General features: G+C 35.6%; 1 protein-coding gene across 2 annotated transcripts in view; it reads right to left on the bottom strand.

The window, feature by feature from the left end:
* LOC122806395 (receptor-type tyrosine-protein phosphatase U-like) overlaps nucleotides 1–17,179 on the bottom strand; it is a 1,549,454-nt gene that overhangs the window by 450,269 nt on the left and 1,082,006 nt on the right. For both annotated transcript variants that reach the window (XM_044076762.1, XM_044076771.1), the window contains one exon: nucleotides 10,993–11,080. In XM_044076762.1, coding sequence (XP_043932697.1) covers nucleotides 10,993–11,080 — 88 coding nt within the window. The remainder of the gene's footprint in view (nucleotides 1–10,992; nucleotides 11,081–17,179) is intronic.

Below are 17,179 nucleotides of genomic sequence, written 5' to 3'. Positions count from 1 at the left end.
GTCAGGTACATCCCTCTCAAGATAGGCTGAAGCTTATTCTGTCTACCAAACCTTACCTCATCATACATGTCCTATACTAATTTACTGGGATAACCCCTATGTGAAAACATATTACACAGGTTATCCATGTCCAGAGAAAAATGCTCATCGTTACTAATCATTTAAGAGAGACATACCATTTGACCTTTAACTACCCCTTTTTCTGAGATAAGGGGTGACAGCTCCCAAAATGTTGAAAGAAGTAAATCTAAAATAACGAGTGACACTCTGCATGCATCAAATGACTTGGGAATACAATTTGCTTTTCCCATTCAGCCAGTACAAGGTTAGCATAAATGGGCACACATCTGGCACCCATATCAACCCCCAAAACCTGGTAAATGTATTCCCCTTCAAAAAACATAATGCTTTGCAAAACTAACTCCATGAATTCCACTAATACTCTAATGTTGGTAAACTCTGTATCATCTATCAGGGCATCAGCAAAAAATTCACACACCCCTGTATGTGGGATCAAAGAAAATAATTTAATCATAGCAACAGCCAAAAATGTTATGTTTTCATCAAATGGAACAGAATTTAACATCTCAAGGAGTTGCCATGAATCCCTAAGTATAAGCACATGCAACCATTATTGGCCTCAATGGGCAGGGGGTTATAACTGTCCTTGTAGATTTTGGTTATTCCAAATATAGATGGAATTAATGGCTTGTCTACCCATAGAAAATAATGCTGTTCTTTAGTGATGTACCCTTGATACAATACAACTGCCAAATAGCAATTAATCTTACTGTAAGAAATGTTAATCTCATTTCTGGATACCCTTCCATATGTTGTTTCATTATTCAAAAGTTCATACATTCTGAAAACATAACAATTGTAATCCATAAGTACTACCCCCCCCCACCTTTGTCCAGCTTCATAACCCACGTGTGTTTGTTTGACCATGTAGTGGGATGGTTTCCCACTAGAACATTGTGCTAGGTAAAAAATGTTTAACTGTGTTTAAATTAAATGCATCATTGTATAATCAAGAATAATTCATGAAGAAATTACTTATTTACAATTAGATATTATTCTTATCCTGAATAAAACTGAACTTCTATTTCTTTGCTTATGCCACAAATGTCACTATCTCACATTCTAAGCAAGCTAAAATGGCCAACCACTTCTTGAACAAGTCTGTGGGACTGTGAAAATTTTGACGAGTTGACTGAACTGCTTGAGCATACGTCATTCCCACTTGGGGTGGGATATTCTCTCATTGGATAGGAGAAAATCTTTGTCCAACAAGAGAATAATAGCCCACCCCAAGTGGAAATGACATAACCAATACCATCAATGAGCAATTAAAGTGAAATGGAGCAACCATCAGGGCAAACAAACTCAAACAGGTTCCAAAACAATAAAGAGACATATGCCCAAGCAGGTCAGTCAACTCATCAAAATTTTCACAGTCCCAGCAGACAGAATTACAACTCGACTCGAGTGAACAACCAGCACCCATACAACACCGAAGGCAAAGCCAAACGGAAGAGGCACCATCAGCTATCATTAGTGACCAGTTGACAAGGAACAGTAACAGTGAAATAATTTTAAACAAAGATGGTGACTTTAAAAATTACAAATACACATGCATTAATATTGACCAGGAATTGGTTGAACTTTTGGCGAAGGGCTTAACATTTGTACCTACGCATTGATCTGATATGGCTACTACTTTACTTGATTTTAAATATTATGTAAGGAAGCTAAACTTAGCTATCCTACTGGGCAATCAAGAAACTTTTTTGTGCTGAATTCAGGATTCCCAGCCCTTATAATCCCCCAATTCATCCTGCATTAGCTTTATTTGATAGAATGTGCAAACTTGATATTAGAACATTGCTGAACAGTAGAAATATAAAGTTTAGAAATGTGACTAGAAGTGAAGTTGCATCTTTAAATGATTTTAGACACTTACCAGTGAGAGTAATGAAGCCGGACAAAGGGGGAGGGTTAGTAGTAATGAGTATTGACGAACATATACATAAGATGAAACAACTATTAGTAAGTCCTACTTACAAGAAAGTCAGTATTAATGAACTTAACAGGACATATAGTTGCATCAATTCATACTTCAAAGATAAATTTATTCAAGTGACCATAGATATCAATACATTTAACGACATAACAACATTATTCCCTTGAATTCCTAAGTTATTCAGTGTACCAAAAACACATAAAGGTACAGAAACCCCCCTGATGTGGGTGTTAGTTGATGCAAGACAGTCTATTACATACGCAAGTGCAAAATTAGTAGATTCCATCTTAAAGAAATATATTAGTATGGAAACTCATATTTGTCGGGATTCTTGGTCCTTCTTGGAAGATATTAACAAAATTGACTTTAAGGAAGAATATCATTTCCTGACAATCGATGTCAGGGACCTCTACACCTCAAGACCCCATGTAGAAGGGATTGAATGGGTTTCAGCCAAAATGAGAAAAAAATGGAGCCCCCTTGGATGAAATTAATCTTATAGAAGAACTATTAGATATCATCCTTACATGTAATTTTATTTCCTTTGACAAGGAAATTTACTTACAAAAAATAGGGGTGGCAATGGGCTCGCCATGTGGCATGAGATTTGCAAAACTTGGTGTTGGCCCATATGGAAAGTGAGTCTATACTTAAGAACAGTAACATTAAAACCCAGTTACATTATTACACTTGATTTCTGGGTGATATTTTTATTATCCTGAGGGGTAACAAAATTGCATCTACAGAACTGTTGCACTATTTAAATAACATGACACACTTTTTACATTTTACAAGTAACTTTGACACAGAGACCATAACATATGTAGATGTCGAACTCAAGAAAGACAGAAGTCAGCTGAGATATACAACAAGGTTAATAGAAAAAAACATACTCTAACACATTTCTGTACTTTTATCAGCTTACAACCTTACCAACAAAAAAGTCTGTTATAACGGGACAGTTGTTCAGGGCAGCAAGAATGGTATCACTAGAAAATGACTTCTTAGAAGAATGCAAGAATTTATGATATATGTTTTTAAAAAGGGGTTATCCAAACCAACTAATTCTAGAACTGACTATGAAAGTTCAAAGTAAAAGAAGTAATGGGACATGCAAACCAATCCTTAAAGGAAGAATTAGGTAAAAAAGACTAGTCAACAGTGTCAACTCTAATCTAACTGAATTGAATAATATGAACTAACTTAATACACCTAACATAACAAATAATCAAAGATTTAGGTTGAGTTTCATAACTACATTTAGTATTGATGCTTTGGAGGTCAAAAAATTTATTATCAAAAACTGGAACCTTCTAAGTACTGATAGAGAAATAGTGAATAAGTTAGGTGATTTTCCTACAGTAATATTCAGAAGAGGGATGAATTTAAAAAATTGACTGGAGAGACCAACACCTTGCCTAACACGAACCCCTGGAATGTATACCCATAACTGCATAGCTTTAAAGTATCCATTGAAATCAGCAAATCCCAAACCACCTTGTTCTATGGGGATAATCAATTTATCCCTCTTAACTCTTGCCCTCTTCCTCTCAAAATAAATTCCTAAAACTCTTTATTAATTGTTTTTGACAAGTTCTCCTTTGGTTGATAAAAATATGCTTGACCTGTATATATAACTAATGGGACTAAAATATTTTAACTGTGTGTATCATACTATCCACATTCATAACCAAGAGCTTTAAGTTTCATACTTTTTTATTAATTTTTTATCTTGGTCTCTTCTGATGTATTCATAGGTTCCATAACAGGATAATTTTAATCCACACACCTAAATATTCCATCTTATCATGTCCACATAAATATCAATATTGTTCAATCAATTCATGTGTGGGTAAATAGTTTATAGTGATGGCTTTTTTTATTTTCATTAATTTTATATCCCTAAAAGACTTCAAACTTTTTCAAAATATGCCATAACACCAAAATGCCCCTTTCCAGATTTATCAAATACAAAACACTAGCAACTACAATTAATGCTAACTTTGTTTGATTACCATAACAGTTATATTCTTGAATTTGTGAGTCTCTTATTTTCTTTGTCAGTGGCTCTAAATATAAAGCAAACAACAAAGGGAAAAGGGTCATTCCTGCTTGGTTTCTCTGTTCAAACATAGCTTGTTGTTGAGGAGTCCTCCAATCATAATTCTTGACTCTATGAAATGTTTTCTCTTTATCAAGACCCATTATAAATACTGGCATTTTCTTACATTCTGCTTCTCTCTGGATTATTGTTATTCTGTTAATGTTGTCAAATGTTTGCCTCCCCTCCACAAAACCATACTGCTTTATGTCTATCAATTTTGGCAAAACGTGTATTCTTTTAATGAGCATAGGCACAAACATTTTATGATCATGTTTTAAAATTGAAATGGGACTGAAGGGTCCTTGCCACTTTAAGTAAAACAACCCCCATAGCTTTCTTCCAAAATGCTGGCACTCCCCATTTTAAAATACTGTTAAACAAATCTTTCCAGATCTTTATCACCATCTTTCATCCCAACTTCCAAACTTCCACAGGGATACTGTCTATTCCTGGAGACTTCCCTGTTGATTGTTAACATGACCCTTTTTTATCTCATATCTTCCTATCTTAGCTATTAAATTTTGGGCATCATCTTCCTATAACGATGGCATAATTAAAGTCCTCCATGACTATTACCATGTGTGCCTTTCTTGATTTCACATTCTTCCGCTTTATATAAATTTTCATACAATTTCTAAAATGTCTCTAATGCCTGTATAGAATCTGTGGTTACTTCTCTTGTCATAGGCTTTCTATGTTTGGTAACAACCTTTCTACTTTCTGTTGTCTGATTCATTCTGCTTATAGATTCTGTGCTATTGAGTTATTTAAACAGCTGCATAAAATCAACCTTTCTAAATTCATACATATTATACAAATGCAGTAGACTCCCCCTTATCTGGCCTCTCTTTAACCAGCCATCAAATTTCTGCTATAGCGCAAGCAAAAGACGAAGAGAGAAGATTCAACACTTCCACCTCCTCTGGGCTAAATAATAACAGATATTTGAGTTTTACACTTCATATCTATTGGAAAAATGCATACTAACACAAATCATGTTATTCTAGCTAATTTCTAGCCTATAAATACTATTTTTTATGCGTTTACTCATTAGCTAGCCATTTGTTTAACCAGGCTAAAGTCCTGTCCCAGTGAGTCTGGATAAGAAGGAGTCTACTGTATTCCCTTATTTTCCCTTTAGCATTCTGCATTTCTTCCTCTTGTTCTTCTGTGAGATTTCCTTTATTTTGGAATATTTTAAACTTTGTCAACGCTTCTAAATAATTCCTATTACTTCTTTGCCATATCTTCTTCTCTCTCCTTTCTACCCTGTTATTAAACTCCATTTTTATTGTATACCTGTCACTGGCTATCCTGACTGAATATGTTTCAGTTTTCATTAACTCTAGAATCATTTCCACTACCCATTCCTTAAATCCCTCTTTTTTACAGGTAAGTAGAAACTCACCCGTATCTCATTTTACTTCATTACACTATGTTTTTATTGTAGATTCTATCAGTGTTATGAGTGTTAAAGCTTTCAATTAAATAAAGTGCTTCTGTGAAATATGATTTCCATTCAATCAGTTATTCTACCATGAGGACTAATATGCATAGTTTGAGTTCCTACTAGGAATTCACATATTCCATTCCAAATATTCTTATACATATATATATATATATATATATATATATATATATATATATATATATATATATATCTTTAGAAATATGCTCTGTTTTGTTGTATTTTCCCTTTTGGTCCCCCTGATACATCCTTGGTATTGTAAATCTAATTCCACCCCAACCTATAAATAATCTTCCTTGCTGAAAGTTGCTTATTCCTCCCAAAATTTTCTTAAGCTCCATAATAGCAGTTTTTGTGAAATTTAAATACATGCTATAGTAATTCTCCTCCACCTAACAATAGTCCCTTACTACTACAAATCTGGTCTACCATTACTGTCTTTTTCACCCTCATCTGTAACTGCTGCTTTGTCCCAGATATCTTGCTGAATGTCCAGAAATCCTTTATCTGTCAAAGTCACATGCTTATTTCTATCCAAATGTTTCTTCTGCAATTCTACTATTTGCACTCTACATTTCTTAATATAATTCAATACTTTTTGCTTTTTGTGCATACCTGCAAGGCTACGCATATTCTATGATAATATCAACAGGGTAGCCATTATGATAAAAGGATATTATCCCAACTTTTTATACATGAGAGTTCTTTTGAGTGTGTACTTCCAATATTTCACTTACATGTACACACTGTTTGGCAGGCTGATCTTGTATTCATTAGCTTCTTCTGATCAACATTTCAGTCTATATCATATTTTTTCAAGACTTTTTGTTTCAATGAAAACACTCAAACAAAAAGCTAAATACAGTGTCAGAAACACCCCATTCTCTTTTAACTTAAAATATGCACACACACAAAAAAAAACTTCAGTAAATGAAGTTTACCTTCCAGATAAGAGTAACTGCCCAAATTGATAGATGCACCCACCAGCATTACCTAATCTTAAATTAAACTTACTCATGCTAAAGTACATATTAAAGCCTGTGTTCCCACTTATACTGATTGATGTCTTATCTGATTGCCGTCAGTTCTTTTCTTATCTGTATTCCCGTCAGCCTATTTCCTTTTAGTAAACATTGAGCCCTAAGAAAATGTACACCAGTTTCCTATAAATAAATAAATTGAATATGCACTGATATTTTAAATTCATATAAGTATTTAGGCTGTAAGGAAGGCAACTAGTTGCATAACATTCACTTCCAACAGTTTCAAAATTCACTTATTTTTTACTGAACATGCTTGCCACTGTACCTTTAAATGTCAATTGCACTATAGATCTTGTCTTCCTTTCTGCAGAGAGTGTTCAGAGCTCTAAACATACCTCTCATCTGTCCAGATTTTCACAGAATGTCCAGATTTTTGTCTCATATTTTTGGTCTGTTCCTCATAAAATTTGTGTTTTTTTGGCAAATCACTGGGATGATCTAAAGACTGAAGTCACCAAATAATGACATACATTTGCATTTCAGCCTTTATATCCTTCATAAAATGTATGTTAATATAAACCTTGTTACTTTAGCAACTTTATAAGTTTATAAGAGCAATATTTAGAGACTCTGCCCTTGTTTTGGGGCCTTTGTCCCCCCATTTTCTCAGGCTTTTTCTAGATTTCTTGCATTAAGAAGTTGAGAGGCATTGCTCTAAAGATTAATTGCTTACAACTGCAAACAACACATCCCTAACTAAAAACAGTCAGCAGTTGGGGGAGAGGGGGGAATCCAGTAACTTTGCAGATGCATGAAGTAATCTTTGTAAAATTCACTATTGCCTGCACATGCACACTTTGTGACTCCCACTGAGAGCATCTGCTAAGGAAAACTAATAATTTTGTAAATGCAGGAATCTTACCATTTTCCATGCATTCCATCATTTTGTTTTATTTGTCAAACATATTTATATTTACTTTAAACCCCCTTGTTTACAACTTGAACCAAGATCATGGCTGTAGATAACCACCCACATAAAAACAGGTAAAATTATTATTTCCATTCTATATAAAATATAGTCAATATACTTTTGTACCCCCATCCTAGATCACAACACTATATTTACTTAAACTTGCTTCAGTCAGGTCTTTATTTTTTATAGTATAAAGCCTGTATGTATTACAACTAAGAAAAATGGTTGCTTTAATACCTTTAACATATACAGCAGTCACTGATAGGACACCCCCATCTCTCATTTAAAATATCCCTGAATGCACACTGTACATAACTGCTTTTTAATAAAGCGTGAAATTTACATCATTACCTTGATTATCTTACTGGTGGGCATAGTTTGAATACCTGAGCTTTGACTGCCTGAGCTTCAAGTCACTAACAGTTGGAGTTCCTCCGTTGGAAATCAGCTTGAGCAAGTTGTGTTAATAGTGATTCCATTTTGGGGAGAATTTCCCCCAAATATATATATATATATATATATATATATATATATATATATATATATATATATATATATATATATATATATAGAGACATATATATAAATATTCAGGTGGTGGTGGTGTGCCCCCCTGATTTTTAACAAGATGTTTTAGGCAAATGAAGTGTAGGGGCTCCAATCCCTGGTGATCTGCAGAAGCCATTATATTTTATACAAATATGAATAAGAACAAAACTGTTTTATTTATACTTACTTCTTCATTCCTTTCAGTGTCTTTCTAATGAGTTATGACATAAAGTAAGATATATGCTTTACAATTCTCCCAATTAGTATAATATTAGGCAAGAAAATTCAATTCTTTATGAGCCATTTTTTTCTTACAATGTCATATTTCGCATATCTTTTCCTGTATATCCAAGGGGATTGATCCTTTATATTCTCTAATTTATTCACTATTTCCAGTGTTGCTAGTCATCTTCCTCATCATTTCCATCTCTCAGCACTAGTATCTGGTTGAAGTCAAACATACAACTGATTCTTCTAGTTAGATTTTGTCATTTTTTTCTGTCTTGCAAACATGTTCATTTGGAGCAATGGGAAATACTTCATTGGCAAAGTCTCTTTATATTTACTGTCTCAGACTTTGTTGGTAAACTTTTATTTTATTTCTTTTTTAGCCTGATCTGTATCAAAAATTTCTTTGATCCTTTAGGAAAAAGATAATACCTTCCTCACAACATTCACTGATTCTTGATATAGTCTTTCTTCGTTTCTGCCTGGTGTACAGTAAATAATCATTATCCACAAACACTCTGCTGTCCTCAATGTTTAACACTTTTAAACTCTACCATAGCTTTGTCAGGAGTAACTGTTTCTGCTGGAATGATTGTAAATTTACTACTGTGGGTGTTTTCTGCTTTATCATGGAACGGTTTGGAGCATACAGACAATGTACTGTCTCAATTAACAAATCCTGCTGTAGAATACCAGTCAAAAGTTAATATTTCTGCTGGAATGACTGCATCTTTACTGCTGTGGGTCTTGGCTGCTTTATCATGGCCACATTTGGAACATACACACAATGTCCTGTCTCAATTAACAGATCCTACTGTGAAATACCAGTCCACTTGCTTTTTTTTTTTTTTTTTTGTACTTTCATAAATGTAATGATATCTGCTCTTTCCAGCTTCTTAGGTACATTATTAAGTCTCAGGTTATCTCTGCATGTCCTGTATTCTAACTACTATTTTTGTAAAAGCTCTTCTGAATAAGCTTTATGTTCAGACAGCCTTTTCCTCATTTCATCTCCTAATATTTAAGGATTTATCCATTCATCTGAATAGCTAGTTCAAGCTTCTATTTTTTCAAGTCTTTTGTTGTTTGACTTTGACATATTCCTCCAGTGTTCCATTTACTTTAAACACTTCTGAGCATGTTGATTTATTTTTTCCTCTGAATTACTTGTAATAATCTCTTGTACCAGAGATAAAAGTCATACTGCATTTTGCTGAACAGCTGCAAGTTTCATTCTATTCACAGTTTTCTTTTTTTCCTTTTCTGGTTGATTTTCTGCAAGATTCTCTAATGTTTTTCCTTTTTTGGCATCCAAGACGTGTATTTAGCAGTTAGTAACCAAATTTCACCCAAACTAACAGATTCACTGGTCATTTTTTTACAGTGTCCAGATTCATATTAAGAGAACTAACGTCAACATTTTAATCAGTGTGCAGCCATCTTGGATATTCCTAAACCAAAAGAATTGTTGTACATAACTGTGAATGTGCAAAATCTGCAGAATAATCCAGAAACCTGACTGAAATTTTAAGTAATGTTATGAATAAAATTAAATATTAAAAGACAAAAACATGGCCCTCTTCAAATGCAATCTGATGATTGGATGGGTAACCATAAATTCACCCTGGGGGTTCCACCTGTATCTCTCTTGGAGAGGGACAATAGGTGCTGATTGTGGAAACAAGGGTAGAACTTGGCTAGGCTTGTAAGGTTCCTAGGGCCATTAGCCTAGTAACTTCCTATGATCCTATGATCCATGAAGTATTTACCTCCATCATGCAGATATTCGATCACATTACAAAAGCAAGTCAAACATCATGAAAAATATTTATGAACAAAGAGCATAATACATGTCAACTACTTTAACTCATAGAAAGTTATTTAAAGTAACCAGCAATCATGGCTCCATTCCACACTCTAACTTGATCTATTATTTATTAAATTAATTGTATCGTCATCACCATCATATTATTGGTCCTTGGTTCAACATAAAGGTCTGAATTTTGGAAAATGGCATCACATTAATAGTGTTGATATAATATCTGACACTAAAATATAAAATCTGAAAGATGATAGACCATATAAAACTAATAGGATTGTTGAAAATTAAGCTCAAAGGCTACAAAGTCACACACAGAATGAATTGATAACTCCTCCCAAAAGCACAGATGGGTCTAGTGTTATAGGACAGGTGCAACCAAATATCCTTCATCTGAAATTATACTTTAGTATTCTGTACCACACTGTAAAATAAATTCCACTGTAAACCTATCTGATCTATAGATATTCTATATGGATAGTAAGATATTTAGGAAACAGGAGATATTTTGCTTCTGAATGTTTAAAGTCATAACTGTGGTTTCTGAAGTTTTCATTTTGACTTTGTTAACAGATATTGTTTTCCTGTTTCAAGTTCTTCTTCATAATAAGAAGAAATGCTAGTTATTTAATGCTGTTTGTGTGTGTTAAGATATGTTTGCACACTACTCATATGTATGTGTGTGTGTGTGTGTGTGTGTGTGTGTGTGTGTGTGTGTGTGTGTGTGTGTGTGTGTGTGTGTGTGTACTCATGCTCACAGTTGCTCATGTGCATGTTATTCCTTCCTAAATTTAGGTTACGTTTTGATTTTTCTGTGAAAGTCTTTTTAGTAAAGAGTTACTTACACGGAATAGCATTATTGTATCTGTTCTTGTCCTTGTTCAAATGATGCTTTGCAACATCACACGCATTTGTTATACCATGTAGCAGTGCCTGCATGGAAAAATATTTAAATTGTTTTTAAGAAAAATAATAAACCATATAAAATATGCATAATGAAATCCTTTTTAATATTTCTTTAATTTATTTTCTATTTTTGCTTTATTTAATTCTCTGTCATAATGCACCACATTTCCTTGCTGTGGCTTATCCAACATGAGGCAGTTTGCTCAGTTTATATTTACCAACAAAGTCACCAAGTCACCATGGATGTGCATGTGTGTGTGTGTGTGTATATATTTATATGTATATATATATATATATATATATATATATATATATATATATATATATACACACACACACACACACACACACACACACACACACACACACACACACATATATAGGTATACCTATAAATATATGTATGTACATAGATATATAGAAATATACATATATATATATATATATATATATATATATATATATATATATATAGGTCCTATTTGTATTGTCGAAAGTATGGTTCATTGAACCGTACTTTATTGAACACACTGTAGCAAAAGTGCATTTTGTCAAAAATGCACTTTCTGTAAAGAAAAAAAAAACATGCAGTTTGCATGTGCCATTAGTTGTACATCAATGTATAATGTTGATATACAACTAAGGAAACTCCTGTTGAGATCATGGTACAGTGCAGATAACGGAATATTCCCTTTTCCCCACTGTAGTGCGATCACGGAGTGAGAATAATAAAGTAAGGGGGGTGTGGGGGACTGCAAATTGTCTTCCTCTAACCTTTTTGTTGACTATTCACATTTTAACCATTTCTTTCCATCCTGTTCTTTATATGACCCTCCACCAGTCTCTTCATGTCTTTCTCATTCCTCTTCAATAATCTTTGTTCTTCTGTTACATCCCTCCTTAGACAATAAAGGAGAATGCATCTGCCTTTGCAGATCTTGATCTTTGAATCACATCTTTGACTTTTACCTAGTCATCCGAGCTACCTCTTCTGCATTTCTGCAATGTTCCACTTCCCACCTATCTTCATGTAAATACTCATGCAGTTTTTCTATAAGTTCCTTAAATCTACTTTCTTACCTCACTGTTAATTTTCTTTGAATTGTATACTGCATTCAAAGTTTCTATTTCATTGCAACCAACAACAACAATAACAGTCTGTTATGTTAATATTGTCCTATCCCATATATATATATATATATATATATATATATATATATATATATATATATATATATATATATACATATATATATATATATATATATATATATATACACACACACACACACACACATATATATATATACTTATATGTGTATGTGTGTGTGTGTGTGTGTGTATAATATATATGTGTAACATTGAACTCATTCAATAGTTCTTAAAAAAGTAACAGCCAATAACATTTCAAAACAATTAATCAATGTAATAAAGGGCATGCTCCAAGCACAGGTTTCAGAGTTACCATAGTATTCAAGCTGAAAGCTTCATTTTCTGTATTAATCTGATGAAATCTCTAAGTATTTGTAACAAAAGTGCTTATCTGTATTATTTGTTTGTGGGTTTGTGCAATAAATGTTTTTTGTGGTGTGAGCCTCTTGCTTCTGGTGCCTCTTAGATTTAATACTTATGAAGCAGTTATCAAGCTTTCTGGTGATCTGCAGTCTTCAGGAAATAAAGTCCTTGTGCTTCTTCTCTCACCAGGAGCAAAACAGAAACACTGATCCCAAGATGATTACTGAGAGATAGAATGTGGGCTCTCAGATAATTTATGATCCTGGACTAACCCCAGAAACTACCCCAGGAGTCCCCTGTTAAAACACAATCCTTAATTCTTAACAGCCACCCCTTTTACAGTACTTGTGGCCATCTTGGTAGATATGAGCATCCTAATACAATGTAGTAATTTTCTCATTTTCTTAAAGAACCAGTCAATCATTAAAATAGCACAGTATGTGAGAGATCTAAATAAATAACTTTCTTAGAGGCCAACACCTCGCATATAGAATGAGATTATTGAGAATACCCTCACTATATTCCTTCACACATACCACTCTTACACACACAGATTGTCTTATGCTGAGGCACTTAAAAGAAACTTTCACAACTTTAAAAGTCCTACAAAGCTGATAAATGGCAACAAGGCTCTTCAGCAATCACTAAGTCTATACACACTGAGCAGTGTGGATGAGGGTGTTGACTACAACTCTGATCTGAGATATATAAGTATCCTGTTTTTTTTATTATTTATACCGATTATTGTTTCTAGCAATTTATATATAGCACTTTTTATTGCCTGCTGCATAGTTTTTGTGCATTTTATTGCTATTAACTAATCTGCACGGGTAACTGATTTGTTTGCAGTTAAAAGCATTCTGTAGAGTCTTTTTGCTCCTTTATCTGTTTAAAAACTTTCATTTTGTGGCTTTCTGTAGTGTTTACTGTCTAAAGAGTGTAGGCTAATAGCTTTAGTATAGGTTCCCACCCTCCCTCTCTGTCCGTGTCTTGTTGTTATACTTGGTGGCTTTGCAGTTGCCCGCCCATTCTGTAAATTTGATCTGGGACACTCCTCCCAGTCTAGTGTCATTAGCGCATTCTACCTAATACAGAGAGAACATCTGAGAAGGCCTTCTGTTTCTCCTTTTTTCCCTTTCAAAAAAAAAAAATTGCCTGAATCTCCTTGTGTTCTGACTGTGCTTCTCAAACATTTTGGAAATATAGAGTATATTTTAAAGCATTTATTATAACTGTAATTGCCTTAATATTGCTACAACTCAAGTGCTCTAGGTTGCACTGCATCTGAATTGTTTGTGTGTTTTAGCTGCTTTTCTGTATATATAGACTTTTCTGTATATGTAGACTAGCTACTTATTCTGCTGTATTACTGCCTCTTAAATCGTTTTTCATTTGTGCACTTGCCTTGCTTAATTTAAAAAGTTTTAAATTGCTAATTTTGTAGAGTTTTAATTGCATTTACTGTTTAGGACTACACACTAAAGTGTGTTAGCCTTTTCTGTGTTTATTTACTGTATTACTGCATTGTTTAGCCTGTTTTAACAAAAAAATACTATCATGTTTGCTCGTTTCCCACCTTTCCTAGCCAGTCCATATCCCAGGCTTTGCTTGCCTCAGGAGGGAAGTCCTACTGCTTACCAGTGGGAGTGGTGAGCATTGTACTGCCTATCTAACACTAGAGGAGTGGTTTCCAACTCTGAAATTGTAATTTTATTAGCCTTTTTGGTTTGATTTCTATCCCTTTCAACTTTCTGGCTTAAAAATGCGTGTGTTTGCACATTTTTCGCCTCGTGCAGCACTGTGACGCTACAGTTAAACTATTCCAGGTGCCAGAAAGTCTGCTCTTCAAATTTTCCCTTAGAACTAGCTGGTTTCTCAGTAGTAGCACTAAAATCTGAGCCCCTGTGACTAGCACTTGCTCTAGAACCTGCTGGAAAGCACTAGGAAGCCTGAAACTGATACAAGCACTCAACCTTCCTTGTCAATAAGAAGAAATTAATCATAAGCACTAAACAGCCTATAATTGCAAAGTACCTTGCAAAGGTAAAGGAAAACAGCTCTTATACTTTACAAAAAAAAGCATCTAAACAGGCATGTCCAAGGGTCAGCTTCCGGTGATTTCTCCTGTCCACCTGGTGAATCTGGGCATACTGGGGCAATGCAGCAATTACCTCATGTACACATACAACCCTCTCCTCCTACCACCCAACACTACAACCTGTGAGAGATGCACTTACATAGCCAAAATGGAAGCAAAGCTCTCCACCCAAGATTGTGCTAAACAGTCAAGAGGAGAAGGTTAACACCTGCACTACACCTCAAGCAACTCATAACCCTTCAATACCCACACCATCAACACCCACACATAGCAACACTAAACCCACATATGCGGAGGCCCTTAACATTAACCTGCCCAAGCAACAAGGACCTCTGAAGCTGAAATGCAAACAAACACCAATCACAACCAATGTGTCACATAGTTCACAACACCAGTGTGCCACCCAGCAACAGCCCCTAAGGCAAGACAATTTACCTAACACTTTAGTCATAGGTGACTCTATAGTCCGGCACACTGATGTCCCTCTCACCAGGTTGAATAAGGAGAAAATTACAGTCAGCTGCCTGTCGGGTGCCAGGATCCACCACATAACGCATGCACTCAAGTCACTCCACAACAAGTACAGATATGACTCTGTCATTGTCCATGTTGGAGTGAATGACTTGAGACGTACCTCCCTGGACTACATGAAAAGAGACATGGAAGAGCTCTTGGATCATGTGGCCCAGGCAGGTATGACCCTAGCCCTGAGTAGCATCCTGCCTTCGCCCAGAATGATACCACAATATAAGGATAAAATGATTGACTTCAACAATTGGCTAAGCTTATGGTGTCATTCAAAGGGGATCCAGTATCTGTCTGCCTGGGATGACATGATTGACAGACCACGATGCTTTGCCAGAGATGGTCTGCACCTGTCGCCCTGGGATTCAGGTTACTGGCTAAGTCTCTTGCCACCCTATAGTGCCTTTTTAGGCAAACTTCAAAGGACAAAACCACCACCGTAACAGGTACAAGCATGCAAAATCTGAAGGTAATGCTACTCAATGCTAGAAGTCTAAACCTCAAAATGCACTCTCTCGAGGCACTCCTAAAATGGAGAACATCGATATCTGTGCAGTAACTGAGACCTGGTTCAAGGCTCCAGAGAGCACCCCTGCAATACCAGGCTACAACTCTTACCACACTTTTCAGCCACCAAACCAGGACCGAAACACTAAAGGTGGAGGAGTGTCAATATTCACCAAGGATATTCACACCACCAGGCTAGTTGGCCAACACAATGTGTCTGAAATTCTCCAAGTGCAACTAACACTAGGTAAGACTGCAATCCAAATTGTAGCTTGCTACAGATCCCCACCATACCCCAAGATTCTCACTACACCTTTCTAAACATACTGGAAAATATTAAGATAGAACCAAACACCCTAATACTGGGTGATTTTAACTACCCTGCCATTAACTGGGAAAACTACTCATGTCCCAACACCTTTGCACAATGGTTCTTGGAATTCATAAATTCCAATGCCCTGGATCAACTAATCCATAGTCCCACCAGGGGCTCCAATATCCTAGACCTGGTCATTACCAACATGGGAAATCAATGCTCCATACCTATGGTCACCCCTCGTTAGTCAGGTCTGACCATAAGCTAATCACCCTTAACATCCACATCCCACCCCACCCCCCAGTAAAGAAACCACCATAAAAAACTTCTCCAAAGCCAACTTCATGCTACTCAAGTCAGAAGTGACAAACTTCATGACACCCATGCAGATGGGAACTGAAAGTTCAACTGCTGAATCCTACACTAAGGCACTGTACGAGCACATCCACTCATGCATGAATCGTGCCATCCCAAATAGAACCAAAATGCTCTCATCCAAAAAAAGGAAGCCAATCTGGTGGTCCCCTGCCATAAACAAACTTTACAACAAAAGGAAGAAACTTTTGCAGAAAAGAGGAAAATCCCAGGATGCAAAAAACTCCCTTACTAGCCTCAGTAAGAAACTGAGATGTCTCATAAAAATCCTCCAAAGCTAGTTACGAAAATAAAATTGCCAAAGATTCCAAAGACAACCACAAAGTATTCTATAACTATGTCAAGAATCTAAATGGCAATGCTCAGATCTGCTCTGAGATAAAACAGAATGGCATTAAATATACTGATCTGAAGGATATTGCCAATATCCTGGCAGATCGATTCAGTGCCAACTTCACCCCCCTCTCACCCCCTAAATGGCCCATCTCAATACGGAAGATTGCCAAATTCCAGTAATAACGGCCACACAGGTACAAAACGCACTCTCTAAAGCCAAGAATACAGCATCCATGGGACCAGATGACATCCCGGGCTGTGTACTACATGAACTACAATATGAACTGGCACCTCACCTAAGTGTCATGTTTAATCATAGCCTCACCTCAGGTTTCATGCCCACTGAGTGGCGCAGAGCTACAGTTATCCCAATCCACAAGGGGGGATCCACCTTGGATCCCAGAAACTACCGTCCCATCAGTCTGACAAGCCTTATCTGCAAGGCCATGGAGCG

This window comes from Protopterus annectens, chromosome 1.part1 (genome assembly GCF_019279795.1).
Source record: "Protopterus annectens isolate FY-2018-M chromosome 1.part1, PAN1.0, whole genome shotgun sequence".
NCBI classification, from domain to species: domain Eukaryota; kingdom Metazoa; phylum Chordata; order Ceratodontiformes; family Protopteridae; genus Protopterus; species Protopterus annectens.
This window is presented reverse-complemented; position numbering and strand designations above follow the sequence as displayed.